Source organism: Chionomys nivalis, chromosome 19 (assembly GCF_950005125.1).
Source record: "Chionomys nivalis chromosome 19, mChiNiv1.1, whole genome shotgun sequence".
NCBI lineage: Eukaryota > Metazoa > Chordata > Mammalia > Rodentia > Cricetidae > Chionomys > Chionomys nivalis.
Window position 1 is genome coordinate 52801616 of NC_080104.1, and position 22179 is coordinate 52823794.

At 38.7% G+C, this 22179-nt stretch overlaps 1 protein-coding gene across 1 annotated transcript in view; it reads left to right on the forward strand.

Moving 5' to 3' along the window:
- Pcdh15 (protocadherin related 15) overlaps window positions 1-22179 on the forward strand; it is a 1187935-nt gene that overhangs the window by 1160623 nt on the left and 5133 nt on the right. The window contains exons 33-37 of the mRNA XM_057794363.1: window positions 5313-5489; window positions 6712-6930; window positions 9227-9235; window positions 9808-9948; window positions 12066-12071. Coding sequence (XP_057650346.1) covers window positions 5313-5489; window positions 6712-6930; window positions 9227-9235; window positions 9808-9948; window positions 12066-12071 — 552 coding nt within the window. The remainder of the gene's footprint in view (window positions 1-5312; window positions 5490-6711; window positions 6931-9226; window positions 9236-9807; window positions 9949-12065; window positions 12072-22179) is intronic.

Consider the following 22179-nt stretch of genomic DNA (forward strand, 5'->3'; position numbering starts at 1 on the left):
AACCCCACCAATTAATTAAATATCTTGAATTGGATCAAAGCTAGAGGCTTCTTAATATAAATGTTTAACCCCAACCAAATCTTATAGAACACTATCTGTCCAGTAGAAACTGGGCGGGGGGGAGCTTTAGTCTGTTTAGTTACTAACAGACATGATTCCATGCAGGGAATGATTTTCCACTGTTTTTTATTTTAATAGGGTATATATAATTGATAAATTTAATGCATTTAATTATAAATACATTATATCTGAAGAGCTTAAAGTTTTGTAAACTTATAATCACTAGTCTAATATTATGCGACTGATGTTTAAAAGGATTGAATGCCAAAGCCAAACCTCTGGGTTCCAGTGCTATATTCGTGCTGTCTGTACCTACAAAATGTCAAAATTATAACGTGATTTGGCATGGAGGCCCTTCTTACATTCTGTGTGTTTTATGTGACTCTCGGGATTTCATTATTCGGATAAGTGTAAATCTCTCAGGGAGAAAAAAAAAAACCCTAAAATACGGATCAAAAATATTGCTGTTAATTGAGACCCCTTTCCCTCTCCATCCACGGACATTGCAGTCAGATATTCATGGTGTCTGGAATGTGACTGTCCCCTCTCCATGAGTCTTCCCTGTTTTGTTTGTTCCTTGGGATTCTCACTAGGAATAAGCTGGAAAAGTGGAGAAACTAATGAATGAGAGAAATGGGAAAGAGAGCAGCGCTCTAACGAGACAGGCTTCAAGCATCTGCCCTACACACGTTTAAGATCAATCAAGCAAACAAAACAATTTCACTGTAATTGGCAGCATCTCCTGGCATGCACCGTTCTACAAATTTCTTTCGAAGTTAAGATCTCGATTTTTCTTGAAATAAGGGCAAAGGTAGCACACACTGGACTCTTAAGGCAATTCAGTTTTTAACAGAGCAGAAAGTCGGTCAGGTTGAAATTTGAAACAAAGTTATTTCTAGGTGTACCAACGTTTTCAAATATGTTGCTCTCTCAAATACTTCAGAGAAGGACCGTTAAATCTGCAGATAAATTTAACCAGGATGATAGCACACACCAATAATCCCAGCATTATTGAGAACAAAACAGGAGTCAAATTTAAGGAAGTATGAACTGCACACTTTGTTTGTTTGTTTGTTTGTTTGTTTGTGACAGTTCTCATATAGACCAGATTGTCCAGGGACAAGCTTGAACCTTTGATCCTCCTGCCTCCATCTCCCAAATTCTAGGATTTGCAGGCATGGACAGCAATGCCTGACTTGCATGGGCTATGTATTGAATATTTGCTTTGTTTTCTTTAATGAAATAGAGTGGGAATGCTTTTTTATTTATTTACTTATTCATTTATTTTTGGTTTTTCGAGACAGGGTTTCTCTGTGTAGCTTTGGAGCCTGTCCTGGCATTCACTCTGTAGACCAGGTTGGCCTCGAACTCACGTAGATTAGAGTGGGGATTCTAATACAGACTTTAGCCATGAATGTAAAGAGGTCTCTCAGCTACTGTACTAGAGAATGAGAATCCTAGGAAAGAGTTTTACATCATTACCTTAAAGGGGCACACAAGAACGACACACCCATGTAATGGCTCTCGGTTTCTCCAAGAAGAATCTCCAGGGAGAATACTGTGGGTATCTCCATGGAGGAGACCTGGAAGAATCACATTCACTGGGGATATTAGGGTCCCCTCTTGAGGTTCTTAGTCTTGTGAATTAAAAAGAAATATAAGAATGGACTCCAAAAGGATCTCAAGGACAATTTTACTGAGTTTTTAGAGAGCAAGCGAACTGTGAATCTTAGCAAGTGCCTGGAGGAGAAATGAGGAACAGAAAAGGGCAAAGTTCCTGGTGGTTTGAGTTCAGCCTATGTTCATGCCAGTCACGTGGTCAAGAAGCAGCCACATTAGGGGAGGAGCACTTCAGAGAAAAATGGAAGCCTGAAGCACTACAGAAAGCAGGCACTTGGAAGAGAAGAGGAAACAGAAAGTCACACTCTTCTGAGTAATTTGGGAAAACAAAGCTCTCAGGCAGACTTGCAAAACCCTCTAGGCTACTGTGCTAGAGGATGTGGGTCCTAGGAAAGAATTTTACATCATCTCGTTAAAGGTCTGTTTAGTCCTCCATTCTCTTCCGCATAGCTGAAGGTGCACCCACCATTCCGAGCAGTGATCCCTTAGCCAGGTCATTGACTCGCCCAACTGAAATGTTCAGTCTCTACCAAGACTATTCTTTAGACTCCCGGATGCTTTTGGCCAGGACAGGACCAAGGACATTTTCAACTTCTGGTAGGGAGCATGCGCTGAGGCCCCTGTGCTTAAACTGCCTGCTATGTCTCTCTCCTGGCCTTATTATCCTCTCCATAGAGGAGGATATAATGGGCGCCATTCAGGGACCTGAGACACTGACCAAAGCTGACTTCGTAGTGCCGGGTGGGGTCTTCAGACACGGCAGTTGGAGTAAGCCTATCTAGGAGGCATCAAAGTTACCTCATGGTTACATTTCTATGACAGCCAAGGGTAAGGAGGAAGGAAAAGAATCCTTGTCTTGTGCCTAGGTAGAGATGCCAGGGAGAAGAAAAGACAAGAGTCTTTAGCGTTACAATTCCTAGGCAAGGAGCCAGGAGGAGCCAGGATATGGAATGTTCATTAATTGTCCAATCAGCATCCATTGGAGTCTCTGGAGAAGCTCACACACATCCCTTCATTGTATTCTTCATAAGTTTTCCTTTAGCTCCAAAGACCTAGCTCAAGAGTGTTGAGCCAAGGATCTGCTTTGGGTATTCTGAAAGCTGTTGGAGTAGCTAGCATCACAGTGTGAGGTCCCTCCCGGGTGGCTTCCAGAGAGCAAGAGAAAGAACAAATTTAATCAACATTTGATCTTTAAGTTAAAATAACAGTGGAACTATCTTGTTTTGTTGCTGATGTAGCAAGTAGGTGCTGCGGTATTGAATTGAGTCAATGTCGTGGTATCTTATATCTGGGACCCTTATAATCAGTATCATTAGTGAGAAATAGTTGTCTAAATAACATCTTATATAGATTTAAGTACAGTATTTAAGGAGCATAGTCCTTCAGACTGTTATAGAAATATACCAATTGTTCTAATCTTTTATACTTTCTTTTTGGGTATTTAAGGTCAGGAAAGTAGAGAAAATTAACCATCTTTTTCACTGCTAAGGCCAGTTGTGCGTCTGGTCCTCGGGGGTCAGTTGGGCTCAGAAAGAGCCTCTGGTTATTAGGTCTCCATTTCCAGTTGTTCCACTGAATGAGAATGAGCTGAGCTGAGGGACTTGATTTGCTACAGCTCCACTTGAAAGCGCCGAGGACCTTTCCCCATGTCATAAATATTGGTTGGAGTCTACCAAGGGAGGTCTCCATGGCTTCCCTGAACAAGAGGCCAGTGACACTGAAAAGTCACAGAGACTTTTAGAGATGGCCCCACAGTCCCCTGGTATCTAGTTAACTTGGATGGTGAGGACAAAATATTCTCCTGTTTAGCCCCTGTGTCCACATTAGATAGGACTCCAATTGTGGTAACCACACATCCAGGAGGTCAGTTTTTGCAGTCTGGTACTTTTTACCAAGGTATAACATTTAGCTAAAGCATATACAAACCCCCCCCCCAAAAAAATTGGGAATGAACTTTAATTAGATATGCATTGTTTTCTTTTAAGCTGTCCCTTGTAGTTGCTACCATGAATAGATCAATAATTTAAGAGATTGTTCCATTGATTTAAGTAGATTGGACTTTGACCTTAAAGATTTTAATATCATACATTATGTAACCCCTACACTTCCTCTTTTATGTGCCTATAAAACTCACTCGTACCTCTGTGTCTTGACTAAGATCACATCTTTGGCTTTGTCTCTGCTCTTGCTTCTTTCTCCATCTTCTGTTTGCGCTCACTCCAAGTCGACAGCAAGGCCACTGTAAATCATTCTCTACAAAGACTGAAAAGATATTTTTTTGTGTTTTGTATGGGGTTTCCCTGGAAACGTACTAAGTCTCTTAGTATAATAATATGCACAAAGGCAATGTTATTACATTATGTTATATATGTATATTGAATTTGAATTTCTATTAATAAGATGATAATTTTGTTAATCTCCCTATGACTCGTGGTAACATAAAAGGATATAAAATGAAAAGGAGGCAGTAAGTTGGAGAAAAATATGTTGAAAAGAAAGACGTAAGAACGAAGATATTTTGGGTAAAGAAGGGTTTCTGCATGAAAAGACAGTGATCTATGGATTGAGTTTTAAGTCAACCTGTGCTGCTAAGTGAGACCCTATCTCAAAAGAACTTGACACATATGGTTATTCTTAATACTTTACACTTAAATATAAGACTTTAATATATACTCTAATGTTCTCTACAAGTGTTTGTGATATAATGTTTTAATAATAAAGACTTTATTTTTTTTGTTTTGTTTTTTTGTTTTTTCGAGACAGGATTTCTCTGTGGTTTTGGAGCCTGTCCTGGAACTAGCTCTTGTAGACCAGGCTGGTCTCGAACTCACAGAGATCCACCTGCCTCTGCCTCCCAAGTGCTGGGATTAAAGGCGTGCGCCACCACCGCCTGGCTAATAAAGGCTTTATTAAAGAAGTTCCTATTTATAGAAATTTAGAAAACAATGAATGTTTAATATTAGGTATTTTCAATTAAGATCAAGTTATAGAACTAGAGAAAAGGTATACTTTCTAAGAAATGATCTAATGGATAACATCATTTCTATCTTCTACCAAATATTTTTTTCCATAGAAAATGATAATACATCTTTTAAGTGTTTATATTTATCCTAACGAGCTTCTGAGATGCTCATGGAATATTTAGTCTTGTAAACTCACTAAACATGTCTACATTCTTCCACGGTGACCATGCTCTGAGGACCTTTGTGACCTTGGGAAAGCTGGTGGTCTATTCCTCCAGTGTAACATGTTGCTAGTATCACATGCTCCTGTAGAGGGGTCATTTATGATATCAACAATATGAGTGGAGAGTCCCAGTGTCCTGTGCCTTCTTTAAACCAGCGACAGCTTCGGTTGTTCAATAGAGCTGACATTTCCCATGAGCCAAGTAAACACTCAAAGATATCATAAATTCACATGATTGATAACCTCTTACGCTTATTCATCGTCCAAAATCATTGAGGGTTGAATGCTGAAAACCCATAGAGACTTTGCCCAATGGTTCATATGTAGTAAACATGAGCAGAAACTGGCTATCATTTACTAAATGTCATTTCAGATTGAGGTGGATTTTCTTTTAATCCTCACTAAATCAACCAGAATGTCATATTTATGTGTTATTTTATATATAGGATTTTGGATCGCTATGTTCAGGAGCAAATTCCTGGTGCCAAGGTTGTGGTAGAGTCCATTGGTGCCCGTCGCCATGGAGACGCCTTCTCCTTAGAAGACTATAGCAAGTGCGATCTGACTGTCTATGCCATCGACCCCCAGACCAACAGAGCCATCGACAGAAATGAGCTTTTTAAGTAAGTGGTTTTTATTTTATTATAATAAGCCATGTAGTAACTGTAGCGCCTATACATAATTCTTATTTAAGGATAATTAAAGTTTAAAAACTATTTTAATGTTGTTAAAATGAAATAAAAGTGAAATCAGAGGGAGGTGTAGTATCCTCACACACTGTTTCCAAGTCCTGTGCAGACTGAACCGAAGCCAGAAACCTGGGCAGCAAGAGTCAGCTAAAATCAGGAGCCCAAACAGCACTTTGAGATCTCCTCCTAGAAAGCTCACTCTCCTGGTGCAAGACAGAGACAGAGGAAAAACAGACAATGGTGAAGGAGATTGCTTGCAATGACTTCAGCATGTAAAAAGAAAAACAGTGTCTGCTGTCCTTCTGATTCAGCAGGGCTCAGTAAAGGGAAACTCACAGTCACGTGCTCTGTATTCTGTACAATAACAGAATTTACAGAGAAAGGAAAGGGGTTGGGGGAAGAAGAGGAAAAGGAAGGGTGAGGAGGGAAAGGAGGAGGGAAAATAAGAGGAGGAGGACAGAAAGAACAATAATAAAGGAGAGAAAGCCTAAAATCCTTAATAGAACGTTATTACGTCGTTTTCATTGGCTGTTAATCTGCTCTAATTCTCTTGAGGCCGTGTCCAGATTTTTGCTGGATTCTAGCGACACCTAGTGTCCTGAAGATTGCTGGGAAGAAATTAAAACATACATCGACATGTAGTCCTATGTAAACACAATTTATGAGTCTGATGTAGATTTTCAGAGCCGTGCATATATTCTTCCTGACAATTGGTCTTAATACATCTTTCCCTAGTTTTTCATCTACCAGTCTCCTTTATTTTCTAGATAAATTTATTTTTTTAATTTTGGTAATAAATTTCAGGATTTTAGAAGAAGTATGTCTGCATCTTAAGGATCCTAACTGATGGCAAAGACTGAAATGGTTGGAGTGTGATTTGAACTCTGTTCATGAGCAATTTAGGATAAAATATCTGAGAGCAAACCACAAAAGGATATGGAAAATGAAAATAATTTTTTGAAAAGATACTATCTGGCATTTAGAATTTTCCTAAACTACTACCTGAGTAACACTAGCCATTTTAAAACTATGAATTTTTCTTGGTTTCCCAGGGTATCATTTACGGATTTACTCATTTCTTCAAAGATATATTTTAATTTCAAATCAGCTGTGCTCTTCTAATATAATTAGTTTTTCAATTTGTCTCACAATAAAGATTCCTGGATGGCAAACTGCTCGATATTAATAAAGACTTTCAACCTTATTACGGGGAAGGAGGACGCATTCTGGAGATCCGGACTCCTGAGGCAGTGACGAGCATCAAGAAGCGAGGGGAAAGCTTAGGGTACACGGAAGGGGCCTTGCTGGCTTTGGCCTTCATCATCATCCTCTGCTGCATCCCGGCCATCTTGGTTGTCTTAGTGAGCTACCGACAGTGAGTATGGGAGACGCTCAGAGGATACTCTCAGGAAGGTATTCGGGAAGCTGCCTGGTAAAGTGGCCTCTGGGCACAATGTTGATGGCGTAGCTATTCCGTCATTGTGTTTTCCTGCCTGTACCAAAACGCCTTCCTCAAGGGCAGCACCGCAGACTTTCTATACATTTCTTAGTACCCTTTGCTCCTAATAAGTCTATGCTAACAGGGCTATTATCTTCCTGGCTTTGTGCCTTCTCTTCTGAAAGCCAAAAGCTCTCAAGAAAATCCCCCAGAGAGAAAGCAGTGCAAGATGATATCGGAGTCCCTCTTCACCCAGTTTCAAGGAAAAGATTGCAGGGTCTCTAACCTGACCAGACACTGACGTATTAGTTGTTCTATCATTTCTTTTTTTATTTCTTTCCTTTTTTATTTTTTTGTTCATTTTAATCCTTATAGCTACATTTTCCTCTATGAAGACAACGCAGTGTTAGCAAAATCTTGGTAAACTCTCAACACCACACCTGTGGCTTTTGATGTGGCTTCTCTCTTCCTGGCACCCCCTGCTAGGGCATATCTTATCATAAATAGAATGACTAGATAGAGTCTTAGTCTCCTCTCTTCTTACACTAAAATACATTAGGTAGTCAAGGTATTTAAGTATTTGAAGTATCTGCAATGAGGTAAGCAAGAAATACACTGGGCCTAATACCAGGTGTGAGAAATTAGTAACGCATCCCTGCTGGCAGCCACTTTAAAAAATGAAGAGATGATGAACAGGAGAAGTCGCCCTCAGGGTGCCACAAAGCGTAAATGATGGATGATGACAATAAATTTTATAAATATTTGATATATAGCAAACAATGGCAGAAAAGCTATCCACTATTTCACATACCTGCAGGGAAAGTATTAAGGTGCTCCTGATGTATTCGTACACTGAAACCTTTCTGTCCTAACCTGCTTTTTGTTGCTGTGATAAAACACTGACCAAAACCAATCTGGAGAAGGAAGAGGTTATTTGGTTTACAGATTATAAAACATAATCCAGGGAAGCCAGGACTGAAGCTCAAGACAGGAACCTGGAGGCAGGAACTGAAACAGAGGCAATGGAGGAGTTCTACCTTCTGACTTGCTTCCAGGCTCATGTCCAGCTGTCTTTCTTAGATAATCAAGCATACATTCTCAGGAATGACACTACATCCAATAAGCTGAGCTTGTCTACCTCAATCATCCATCAAGAAAATGTCCCATAGACTTACCTATGAACAATCTGATGGAGGCATATTCCTCATTGAGCTTCTTTCTTCCAAGATGTATCTAACTTGTGAGATGTCCAGGGGGGAAAACAAGCCCAAGCACCCACAAGCCGGTCTAATAGAAGCAATTCCTCAATGAGTTTTCCACCTTTCCAGGGGTGTCAAGTTGATATTCGAAATTAGGTCATCATACTTTCTTTTCAATCACTAAATAACTTTCTCTAAAACTGAATGCAGTGAGTTAATTCCAACTTAAAATGTCCAAGATGTGTTCCATGCAAAGTTGTTACACAGATAATTTTATAACAAAGGTCATGTGGCCTTGCAAACATAACATTTGGGTTGATACAAGCTAAGGTTAATGTTTTCTTAACAAATAAATTATTATATAGTATATATTAAATGTTATATATTATATTAAATGTTCTTCATAAACAGTACTGAAAGAAATCACTTTACATCACTAAGACAACAATATAGTATTAATTTTCACATTTATTCTGTAGTGTTTGTTGCAAGGATGAGGGCCCTCTTGTTAGTCCTGGCCACCCAGCTAGCTTAGCCCCGAAATAACCACACAGAAATTGTATTAATTAAAACACTGCTTGGCCCATTTGCTCTAGCCTCTTATTGGCTAACTCTCACGTTTTGAAGTGTTCTTTCTCTTTTATCATTCAACTATTCCTTAAAGGAGTGTATCACATTCTGATACCAGTAAAATCAATATTCCTCCAATGGAAACAAAACCTTTACAAATATCAGACCATCTTCAAGTTTCTGTTATCTCATGAGATTGGAAACTCACAGGCCTGTGTTTTAATTCAGTTTTTCTTACTCCCTTCAGTTCACCTATTTCTTTCGTTGTGGTGAATGTTTTAATAACCTGTAAGACTCTGCTCATTCACTCACCAAATTAAAGTCCTTCCTTTCCCTGCTACTGTGGCATTATGAGATGAATCAGTAAATTGTTCGTAATTTATAGAAAGTCATGTTAGAAATCCGTTGGTACAGTATTTCTAATGCCGCTCTCTCTTCCTCCTATACACTGCTTTCCAAATCAGGTTTAAAGTGTAAGTATAATTATGAATATTTTTGCACATGAATTTATGTAATAGAAAATGAGAACTCACAAATTATATTGATCAACTAGTCATATCATCCTGAACTGTGTATTATTTTCTTAGTGCTTGTTTGAGTTTAAGATTTTGAGATGTGTGTGTGTGTGTGTGTGTGTGTGTGTGTGTGTGTTTAAGCTGATTTTAGACCATTTGTTATACAGAACAGTAACATGAAAGGTAAGGTGTGTTCTAATCATTTTTACAATTTGATGCCTTAATTCTAAGAAAGACATTAAATACATCTGTGACATTTAAAACCATGGGTCACCTCTAACATCATTGACATGGACATTAGTAGAAATTAGCTTAATTTGAAAATATTTCTGTGAATTCTGTTTATTCAAGGGAAAAACATTTGCATATTGAAGATGAGGTTATTCTGTTATGTCAATTTATTAGTTCAAATATTTGTGCCTAATTTAAGTGAGTCCCGCTGATAAGAGACCTCATTATTTAAATAATAGCCTATTGATTGTTTTTGGATTCTAAACTGAGTTTTACAAGACAACCTTACTCTACTCAAGACGCCAGGCTGAGTGCACCAAGACAGCAAGAATCCAGTCTGCCATGCCTGCAGCCAAGCCTGCAGCTCCGGTGCCTGCAGCACCACCACCACCACCACCTCCAGGGCCACATCTCTATGAGGAGCTGGGAGACAGCACCATGTGAGTAACAGGGGCACCAGCTACGTTGGGTGGAGTGGATGCTCTGAGTGAAGCTAGCTAGCTCTAGGCCTATGCAGAAAAACAGCTGTAAGCCTATTACACTTTATCATTTATTATTAAGTAGAAAATAATTGAAAAGTTAGGTTGGAAAACTGTAGCCAATAATAAACAGCAAGAAAATCAAGGGAAAAAATACAGAAAAATGTATTTTTTAAAAGGCAGCATCCATGTTAGCACACAGCTGCAGAATAGAGTTTGAATATTATATTTAATCTCCCAGGCTTAATGATATTGGGACAATTTTCTGAACAAAATTATAGATTTCTAAAAAGCAACCAAGTAGGAAATCATAAAAAAAATTCAAATGGTATGAGATGGTGATTCGTTGTTTGAGATAAGGAAAAAAAAAACAGAAAGATAAAGAAAAAACTTCCTATTTGTCAATCAAAGCCAATTTTTATAGTTTAAAAACCAGGCATTCTTAAGATATTACTGTAGGCTTTTATAGAAAGGAAAACTTAAATCTGAACTGTTAAATGACACAGTATGTTTTGCACAGTCTGCTCGCTGTATTGCTCTGGAAGCAGCTGTGGTTCCCACCACTACACTGTGGAATTCCTAAGCAATTTCAAGCCAGACATTTTGACAGAAATTATTAATGTATAGCTGAGACTTTGCAACTGTTTCTGTCAAATGATACAGCCCACGCAGTCTGACTTAATTTGTATTTATTATAAAGCTTCAAGAGTAACTACTTTGGGACATAATAAACAATCAAGTATACTAAACAATTTTGACGAGAGATAAACTCAGGAAACTTTGTTATTAGTGACTAAAGACACTTATCTTTTATGTTTCTAGCATTTACTCAAAGTAGTAAAGCAATCTCAAAAAATCATGAAAATGGTTTCTACTGGAAAAACCAGTTTAGACGGATGCATGAATAGTATAGACAGTATTAAAAATATTATATATGAAGCTGTAAAATGTATATGGGTGCCATTTGTGTTGTATAAATATATCTAATACTTAAGATATAATATGCAGTATATAAATCCTATGAATGTTAAAGCACAGCATTCTATTTGCATACAGGATTCATTCCTTAAATATGTGTTTTCACCTCTTTCATAGTCTGCAATGATGCTCTCATTGAATTACTGGTGAAATAGGAATTGAGCCAATATGAGTTGATTCTCTGATTATACTGAGCAGCTCTTTCCAGCAACAATGTCTAGATAAAAAAGCATTTGTTTCAAGTTAGCAGTATTTACACATGAGAACAATGGCTGAGATAGATAGATAGATAGATAGATAGATAGATAGATAGATAGATAGATAGATAGATAGATAGATAGATAGATGAGGGAAAATTGCAACTAAGAGTCTTTAAGGGCAGGAAACTGTTCCACAGCTAAGCTATTTGCACTTGAAAAGTTGTAGTAGATTTTTCAGTTATGTATTGAAACATTTTAATTCTGAACCTTACCTCACTTTTAGAAATGCTTCGCTTTTTCTATTGAAAATTTTTGATAAGGATTCTAGCAAGCTACAAAATAAACTAGCTCCAAGGAAATTATTGCCAATTATTTTTAAAAGAAAAAAACAGTTTTGAAAAAACAAATCTTCACATAGTAATTAATAACTTCATGTAAATTTAACTTCTATAATAATACTCGTCTTGTACTTGATACATTTACTTTCTTCCCCAAACCCAGTACCATCTCCCTAACACAGCACACATTAACCAATCTTTAAAATTATGACACATTCATGATTCTTATTATTATTTAAGGTTTATGTTTCATGATTAAGGTAACAGATGTTTCGCAGAGATAAATTGTATATATCTCTAGCAAACAGATTGTTAAATTAAATTCCTACATGATAAGACACTGGAGTAAATGCCACAAGATTTTATCTGAAACATTATTAGGCATCATTCTCATGAATAAATGGGAAGAATTTTTTAAAAAATAAACATGCATTTTTTTCTCTCTTGGATGTGTTATTGTTTAAAGCAAGTGTCTGTTAGTATTGCATAATCTCAAATTAATGACAGCTAAAACTTTTTCTCCCTGTCACCTGTTTCCTCTTTCTCACCTGTGGAATCATAGGCATAAGTAAGTAAACAATATCATTTTAATAAAAGGCTGCTAGAAAATAGATGCAGTGTGATAGATTGAGCAGTATTGTGTCTGCACAGTTGTCCACATCTCCACATCTGTCACGATGTAGGGTGTAGGCGTTTGTGTTTAAAAGGAAATCTCATCCTCCCCGCCTACTTTCCTTCTGGTTTGACAGCCCTTATACCCAGAAGGCGAGGTTTCAAAAGTATCTCTATCTTTAACTCAGACATAGAGTTCTTTCTATCATAAGTGACCTATATGTAATCACCAAAACTGGTGGCTATATAATGTCAGGTTAAATGATATGTTTTCAAAATCACTTCCCAAGCGCAGGAAAGGCAAAAGTCTTTATTATCTGTTTTTGGTCCACTTATCTATACTTTCTAAATTATTCAGATTGGCTGATAATCCAGGCCCGTTTGTGAGCATGCCTGTTTTTCTCATCAAATTTCTAACTTACATATCATTTTATTGCCTAATCTATTACCCCATCCTGAATAACTATTTATTTCTTATTTAAAATATTCATATTTTATTTTCTTTTATTTTAACATTAAACAATTGACAAAATTAATTTGCTCTTATGTTTTAGCTTGAGAACAAACTTAATTGGGGCTATGTAAAGTACATGTTACTTAACCTTTCTGAAGGAAGGGTTCTAAGGCTTGTAGTTCAGGCTCTTGATTGGTGCTCTGAAACTTTTTAACTTTAATCAGGATGCACACCTTCTGTGGTATTTGCGCAGTATTCATGCATGAGCAAACCATGCAGTGATACCAAAACAATGTTATTTTAGCCTAAATATTTTCATTAATGGGAATCTTGATTAAAAGTTGATCCACATTATATTTGCAGAAATATACGTTTTTCCTCTTTATATTTATGCTTTCTGTGTAGTAAAATAATTAAGCCTAGAATTTAAATGGGAAGAAATCGTTTTAGTTCAGGATTGTGTGGTGAAGCTGATTTCTTAGTTCTGATTTCTGAACTCGCTGAGAACTTTCCATCCTGTCTTTGGAAGCTGTCGTTCTTCTAAGCTGAGAAGGGCGCTATCCCTTTCTATATCGCCTTACAAATTTAATTTTATACCAGAGGATATATTTGGCTCCCAGAGTTAGTGAGATACAAGATAAAGGGCAGTTACTGAGATACTGCCAAGACCCATGCATAACAGCAGGCTCTGATCATCCTCCAGCAAGGTGGGGTACCCAGTTAAAGCTGAGGTTTTTTTCCTGGGGCACACACAAAAAAACTGAGGTGCCCATCTACACTCTCCAAAACAGTGACTTACAGGAGCAAACCATTAGATATGGATCCAGATACTCTGCAAAAAATATGGGGGGAGGCAACAGTCTAGAGATTTATATTTAATGTCAACATCTCAGGCCTCTCCCAAATCCTTGTCTTTTCTAGAATAGAGCGTGAAAGCGATGGTCCCCTTCAGGGCTTTAGCATGGTTAGGCCTTTGTAGAGTACAGTAACGTGGTAGCCATGAGAAAGCCTCTCTTATAAAAGCTGTTTCACAACCTGTCTCCTTCTTCTCTTTCAAGTCTTTTCCTTCTCTACCATTTTGAACAAAGCAGGGGAAATAACTCAGTCCCAGAAGACAGGACCAGTCATCACGATGGGATGGCCTTTTCGTCCAGTACCACTGAGTCTCATGAGCCGGCTCATGTAGAGGGACCGCTTAAGGACAGCCAGCCTAAGCCAGCAAGGACGTTCTCATTTCTTCCTGATGAGGATGATTTAAGTACCCATAATCCCCTCTATATGGAAAGTATAGGCCCAAGGTCAACCAATTCCGACCTGTCACCAAGAACAGATTTTGAAGAGCTGTTTTCACCCAGACCACAAGTTAAGAGTCAGTCTCTGAGGGGCCCACGAGAAAAGATTCAGAGGATGTGGAACCAGTCTGTGAGTTTTCCTAGGAGGCTCATGTGGAAAACGCCACACAGACCGGAGACCATAGACCTGGTGGAGTGGCAGATCACCAGGCAGAAAGCTGAATGCGAAAGCGCTGGACCCCACCCAACCCCGAGAGGTAGCAGCAACGTCGTGCTCACAACCGAAGATGCCCACGGGTCAGAGAAAGAAAGGGAGCACAGAGACACCCTGGTCGTACAACAAACAGAGCAGTTGAAATCTCTACCCACGAGCTCTTCCTTTTCTTCATCTTGGTCTCACTTTTCTTTCTCAGCTCTGCCGACTATTTCAAGAGCGGTGGAACTCCGGTCAGAACCGAACGTTGTCACTCCTGACTGCACCCTGGAACTTCCTCCTCCAAGACCTTGTGTTTTAAATTCTCTAGGCTTTAAGAGGGAGACCCCAACTTATACGGTAGATACGGAAACAAAGAGGAACTCCTTTGAAAACCTTCCCCATCCACCTAACGTCCTTGCTTCCCTTCCTCGACCTCCTGTCGCCTTTACTACTTTTCCTCTTCCCCTCTCTCCTCCTAAGCCTCCTCCTCCCCAACTTCTTACATTTTCTCTTCCCACTTCCGCCCCCCGGACCTCTTCTCTACCTCCGCCACCATCGCTTCCTCCTCTTCCTCGACCGCCAGCTCCACGTCTCTGCTCACTGCCTCCTTCCACTTCAGTTCCACCCACAGACAGCATTTCTATCCCAGCCGTTAAATGCACTGCCAGAGGAACTAAATCTTCTTCAACACAGCCACCAGTATCCAAACCGCTGTGTGACGTGGAACCTCACAGACATCCAAAAGGGGTCCTCAGACACGTGAAAAACCTAGCAGAACTCGAGAAGTCGGTGTCTAACATGTATAGCCACATAGAAAAAAACTGTCTGCCCACAGACATCTCAAAACTACACACGTTTTGCCCTCTGGTCAAAACAGACGTGGAAACCACATGTGACCAGAGCCAGGAAACCTTGGTTAGGGTTGTTGAGGGAATTGACGTGCAACCTCACAGTCAATCAACATCGTTGTAATGTTGCTTCTGTTTTAACTGGGGCAGTTCTTTTCTTGGTCATGATCCTCAAGTGGAGCACGAGAATTTGAACGTCAAAGAAGAATCCACTGTTTTAATCCCAAACTCAATGCAATGCTGTTTTCTTCCACACTTTTAATTTAAATTAACATCATCGCCACTAACTCATAGAGTAGATTTACCTTAATTTTCTTAACTTCAAGGTAGCATTATTTGTCCTCCATGTATTTAAAAAGTAAGTAACTTTCTCTGTTTTTCCTGGGGCGATATGGGCATGAAAAGTACTGATCCAACTAAAACCAAAGGCTTGTTGACTTTGCTGATAGGTGATGTTACTTTTTTCTTTTGTCTTAAGTTTCTGACCATCATTTGATGTAAGTTCTAGTGGGGAGAAACAGACAGCAGGTTGTTAGTAAGCAATAGTGCTCTCTCTTGGGCTTGTCATTCTCTTAAAGTCTGTGTATTTGGTGGAAAGAAATGTTTCCCAGGTAAAATGTTCCTTCGAAATGTAGGGAGTGACAGACAGCAGGGATTTCAAATCAATCTCAGGTGCTATAATATGTAGTTATCGGTTTTCTTATGATACCCTCCGTTCTGGCTTGTTTTGATCTTATTAGTATGCTTTCAGACGATAAATCTCTCCTGTTTTCAGTTACTGTTCTATTCCTTGCTCTCGGTGCTTTCTGTTTCCCTCTTTATGATGAAAATAAATCTCATGCCCTTGACTTTTGTAAGACATCTTATTTTTATCAGAGGTGCCTAAAATGCTGTTTAATTTAGCCTTTTCATGTGATGACATCATCTCTTTAATTATAATTTTAGGATTCTTCCTTTCAAGAAAATATTCTTTGATATCTGATTCATTTAAAAAACAAAATAAAATCATGTTCAAAAAGAAGAGACATTATACTTGGTGAACCATCCCCTCTATGCTCATATGTTTGCTCCTTGTTTTAGACCACAGGTAAAATTTTATCCCATGGGGAGAGAGTCCCGTAGTTGCGATAGTTGTTAAAATATTCCTGAGCTCAATGCTGGAATGCTGGGGATCAAAGCTAAGCTAAGCACCACTGTCTTCATGAAGCATATACATTGGTCATAATTATATCTACATATATAGTTACATGATATACTCTATGTAGCCACCAAATAACTATTTTTCCAATGAAACCCACTGAACAAATTTTAACTGCTAGATATCCCTACTTTTGAAACAAATTCCTTTATCCATTGGACTCTAGAACTGTAGTATTTGAGAAGACACACACCTAAAGAGAGAAAGGTGCAGTTCCAAAATAGCCCCATGCAGTGTTCCGGGAGAGCAGGTGTGATAGCCACTATAGCTTCCGATGTTTTCCTGAAGTGTCCCAGCCAGGGTGAAGTTTGACTTTACTTCTGTGTGTCCACCAAGCCTGAGAAAACTGCTAGTGTGTCATCTCTGAGGTGGTGTTTTTATTCATTGTTTTTTGGTTTTTTTGTTTGTTTGGTTGGTTGGTTTGGTTTGTTTTGGTTTGTTTTGGCTCTAAAATTTGGGACAGTTCTTCAATAATTTAATGTTCATTCCTGATTAACAAGAATAGATTTTTAAAAAAGAAAAATCAGCAAGTATACTTGCTCTTGGTAGCCCATCTGCTTCAGATGCTTTTCCTTCAAATCAAAGGTGATTGATCTCCAGGGATTCTTGAACGTGTTTTCTTTCTTTCACTAAAAAGATTCAGTTGGCATTTCTGGTGGCAGCTGGTCATAGACCTGAGAACTTGTGGTGGGTTCTGACAGGCTGTTGCTGAAATCCAGTTGAATTATCTTCCACATGAGCCCTATAAAGGTTGTTTAGATCAGTAAGCCTAAATGCTCCTCCTCTTGGCAAACTCCAAGCTGACCACTGTCTGTATGAAAAGAACACCCTTTCCTTTGCATGGTGAAGGTCCACTCGATGCATCAAGGTCGGAAAAATAGCTTATTTAAAATCGAAAGGAAACATTCATCATACATTCATCATTATTAAAATTAAATGTATACAGACGTAGGATGTAAAATGAATGATTGCTACACACAATCTGAGAGAATTACATAAAAGATGCATTGATATTATTTGACTGATTTTATAATTATCAAAACATTCATGTTTTGAAAGAACACAGATAATTATGAATATTGACTGTGTTATATACCTCATGTAAGTTTGTTTCTGCCTTGAGCTCAAATAGCAGTATAGTTGCCCAATGAAGACACCAGAATGTATGTGTGTGTATACATATGTGCATGCATTTGTGTGTGTGTGTGTCCATATGTATGTGTGTGTGTGATTACTTTTGAAAAAGGATCTTATTCTGTCACCTTGAACTCATAACTCACAATAGCTTCACACTCACTCTGTAGTCGACACTGACCTTACACTAGTGCCAATTCTCCTGTCTCAGCCTCCCAAGTGTCGGGGTTGTAGGCAGGAGCCCACTAAACCAGGATATTGAATTTTTTGCAAAATATCCTAGAAAATAAAATTTGTCTGGATACAGTACCTGATATGCATAGCATCGACAGGATGAAGCCCTAAATATGAGCTGTGTCTTATTATCTCTAAAAAGGCAGTGGAATAAATTCGAATCTGTATAAAGTTTGTATGAATCAGAAGGATCATAATAGCCACGTGCATTGGCAGAAGTATATGAACACTTTGTAAAGTTTACTACCGAAACTTTAGGACAATAAGCTGTGGAGGATTACTTCACGCTGCATTGGCCCCATCACCAGCAGCTCCACCAAGCTATTGGGAAATCACTGAAGACACATGTGGATGTGTAGACCCATCCCGCAGAGCAGTGGTTCTCAACCTTCCTAATGCTGCAACCCTTTAACACAGTTCCTCGTGTTGTGGTGACCCCCCAGCCATAAAATTATTTCTGTTGCTACTTAATAGCTGTAATTTTGCTACTGTTATGAACCGTAATGTAAACATATGATATGCAGGATTTCTGAAGTTTGACTCCTGTGAAAGGGCTGATTGATGCCCAGAGGGGATCATGACCCACAGGTTGAGAACCACTGCTGTAGAATTACAGCTGCCTATGTACTGCAAAGATATTTTTGTTGTACCTTAGAAAGCCATACCTTTAACTCAGTAACATCTCTTCATAACAGGCATATACAACTAGATTAACAGCCTCAGCCTAATGATTAAATACACAGAAGAGAAGAAAAGCCCCATAATCAGTAGCATCCTTATTGTTACACTCCCTTGTACCTCTCAAGTGCAGTCAAATATTGGACAACTTGTGGTCCATGAACTTTACTTACCTTTTATAGTTGTGAATACTTGAAGGTTAACTCTCTAGAGCCTTTTTCGCTTTAGTTCTAATACTGTTATTGACCCATGGGAGGTTGTAACTATTTTTGTTTTCGCTAATGTTAGAATCAAGTTGACACAGACAAAAGAATTGCAATCACTTTGAAGTATATAATCTGAGTATGGACATACCTGTCTTATTTTCCATTTAAGAAGCATCTCTTCCTCAATGAAACTGTTATTCCTACCAAGACTTATAGAAGAGACAGCACGGAATACCTTTCAGCCATCTGATCATAATAGAATCAGAATGAATTATCACACATTCTTGTTAAGTTATTTTCACATCTATGGATTCAGTGTATGTGTGGGCATGGGGACAGAGACCACATGGACCGTAGCATGCGTACAGATAGAGGTCAGAGGACAACTTCCAGGAATCAGTTGTTTCCTTCACCATGAGATTTCTGAGGTTTGAACTCAGGTCTTCAGGCTGTGTGGCAGGTGTCTCTGCCTGCTTAATGGATATACCTAGTTGGTCATAAGAGAGAAAAATCTGTGGAGATAATCTTTAGCAAATCAGGCATGGCTCATAATTTTCTCATCTTAATAACATTATAGGAAAGATGCCCCGGTCGGACAATTTTTAGTAAAAATTTATCATATTTCCTCTGATTCCCTTAAATGGTCCTTATCTGTAATTCTCTCTGGTCTGAAAATCCATGCATTTAATACAAATTTCCATTTCTGCCTTTCAGGGGAGGCTTTGCACCAGAGGTAAGGGCCTTATCATATGGTACAGCGCCAAGCCTTCGAGAGAAGCCTTTGTATAATGTATAGGATGAATAGTGGTTCCTTTGAAGCTAGTTTTATCTTCTTTCATTTCAGTCAAAACTTTTAATGATGTTTTCTAGTGCATTTTCTTTCTGTATGTTGTTTTTTTGCTTTGGAGTTTTAAGTCAGGGTGTCAACGAAGACCAATGTCTTTGTCCTGAATTGCAGCTACTTAGGACTCTGTTAGCATGCCAAATTTGGTTTTCTGGTTCTACAGATATAATTCAGAAGCTATAAAGTTATTTAACATTCTTCCTTTAAACACAGTCCAGGGTTCCACCTAGTCCAAGTGTCTTAAATATCTAATAACTCAGTTGTACCATTAGGAGTCTCTGAGTTTTCTATTACAATCCTCTGACTTACCCTACAAAGAACATACTGAGAATTATAACCAATAGAATGAGGTTTGAGAGTGACAACTGTCTGCAAAGTTGCTGGGAACCAAGTCTGATTTAGCACACAGCTTCTTAACCCAGAGAGGGATGTAATGATACTCTCTAAGTAGCTTATACTTCAGACTGTGTATGTGCTAGACTTATGGAAAAACCATACTAATGACCTACATGAAGATCTAGTTCTCAGGGATGACTATAACACATAACAAATGAGTTATAATCAGAGTTCTACCCTAAATGTCCTTTCCTTTTCATAGCGCAATCTGTCTAAATGCTCGTTTTGAGCGGTGGGTTCCCAGACAGGACCTCTTCCAGAGCCGTCTCCCCCACCTTCCCAGGGTGTACAGGAAGATCCATCCTTTAGCCATTTATTCCTAAAACTCACGGACCCAAAATTTGATCAATTATTAGTTCCCATCTATTTGAAGCATAAATAATCATGGAAGTTACCAATAAGGACTTTGTCATAGTTCACAGAATGAGTAAAAGGGGAAGAAGACAGGGGGCAGGCCCTACAAAATTGGAGAAGGAACAATTTCCTGACTCCCGAAAGACTGTGAAAAGCATGCTTGAATGTAAGCCATCCATATTTGGTTTTTAAAAAGTGGGAGAATGAGGACCATGCCTTAACCACAATCCCGAGGATACTGCACCTGGTCACCCAGTTTCCTATTCTTCCTAGTGGACGTAATTATACTTCATGAGATGAGAAGTAAAATGATAAAGAGCTTGAATTAAGATTAAGCTTCTCAAAATGGCCCTGGGACATTTGTTCTTAGAAGCCCACATTAGGAAGCTTAGGCAAAAATAACTGTATTGATATTGGCTAATAAGGTTATTACAAATTTGCTAATTAAAGTAACCAAAATTGAAACAAATGACTTCTTATATACCTTATGTTCTCAAGTAATTATGTAAACTATTACTTAATGGTCTGGTAGCTATGTGGATGATGAATCGTATGTTAAGTGGCAGGTTCAAGCTGTTGCCTTTATTCCTCTCTTCTCAATCATATTCTATATTCTCCATCTGAATTATTACCTAAACCTTTTCCTGTTTTGATTTCCTTTGGCAGCATCAACTGCTGAGACCTTCTCTTCTTAAGCCGGAGGTATCGATTTTCACTTCCTTTTCAAACTCACTAAACCCTTATAATACTTTTACATTTCTGTTATGTGTGGGCAGAGTGGGTGGCCTCTGATGTGGTCCCCTTTTACAAAGGAGAGAAAAATGTGTTTTCAAATTGAAAGGAAAAAAGTACATAAAAGTAAATCACCTCTCAATTGCTTGCTGTTGGCCAAAATTACAAAATTTTACCCTCGCTAGAACAGTGGTTCTCAACCTGTGGGTTGTGACCCCAAATGACCCTTTCACAGGGGCCTCCTAAGACCACTGGAAAGCATAGATATTTACATTACAATTCATAACAGTAGGAAAATTACAGTTACAATGCAGCAGCAAAAGTAATTTTATGGTTGGAAGTTCACCACAACACGAAGAACTGTACTGAAGGCTCACAGCATTAGGAAGGTTGAGAACCACAGCTATAGAAATCAGGCAAGGAAAGGTTGCTCCCCAAGACTCAGCACTGCTGAGTGACATCATGGCTGATGAGGAGCTGAGGTTCTTCTGGGCGTGGACTTATCACATGACTCCTCAGGTCAGAGAGAGATCAGGCAAAGACTACAGGAATGTTCCAGAATTCTCCCTGGTCTCTTCAGCACATGCATGAGTCAGCGTTTCTCCTACAAAATAAAAAGTATTTTCAGAGTTATGCAATAATCATGCACTATTTTATTCATTTGCTATCCATCTCGAAACTAAAATGAACATAAAGTAACATTAGTTTGAAGCGTGTATTTTCTTTATGATAAATTTAGGCTTTGGATAAGCATTTATTGGAACAGTACCCGACATTTACCAAAGAAAGGCTGTCCTTGTTTGGAAGTTCCCCCCAAATCTGGAGACAGGAGACAGGAATGTATTAGTTAATGTTAAGCTTTTAATTAGAAACTTTCATGAAGAAAACTCCCAGGATGATTAAGCCAGAAAATTCAGGGTTAAAATCTAAATGCATACACATCATTCATCAAGAAATGTATTCTCCCGACCAGTGCTACCACCTAAAAATGTTGATGGTCACATTCAGCTCATGAGCTTCTGGTCAACAAGAGAGACAAAACAGAGAGAAACTGAGAAAATGGGACTGAAATATTCTGATTAACAGCAGTTTAGACATTGATTATAGTAATAAGAGACTAAGTTAACTCTGTTTACTCTGTGTGGTAAGCAGCAACTTTAAAATGACATTAAATGTTGGATTCATTCACACAATCATTTTTGATTCACTAACTAGGGGTGCAGATAGGGCCTGCGTCTTGCAGTGACGAGGGGTACAGATAGGGCTCTGTCATGCAGTGACTAGGGATGCAGTTAGGGCCTGTGTTGTGCACTGACGAGGAATGCAGATAGGGCCCCTTCCATTCAGTGACTAGGTATGCAATTAGGGCTCCTGTCATACAGTGAAGAGGCCGAGTCCTGTCACCTGCTCAGCTCTGTTTGGGGTCTTTGGTGTCACTAGGACTTTTCCCCTCTGTTTGTTTTCTCTTCTTTTTTTCTTTTCTTTTTTTAAACACAGC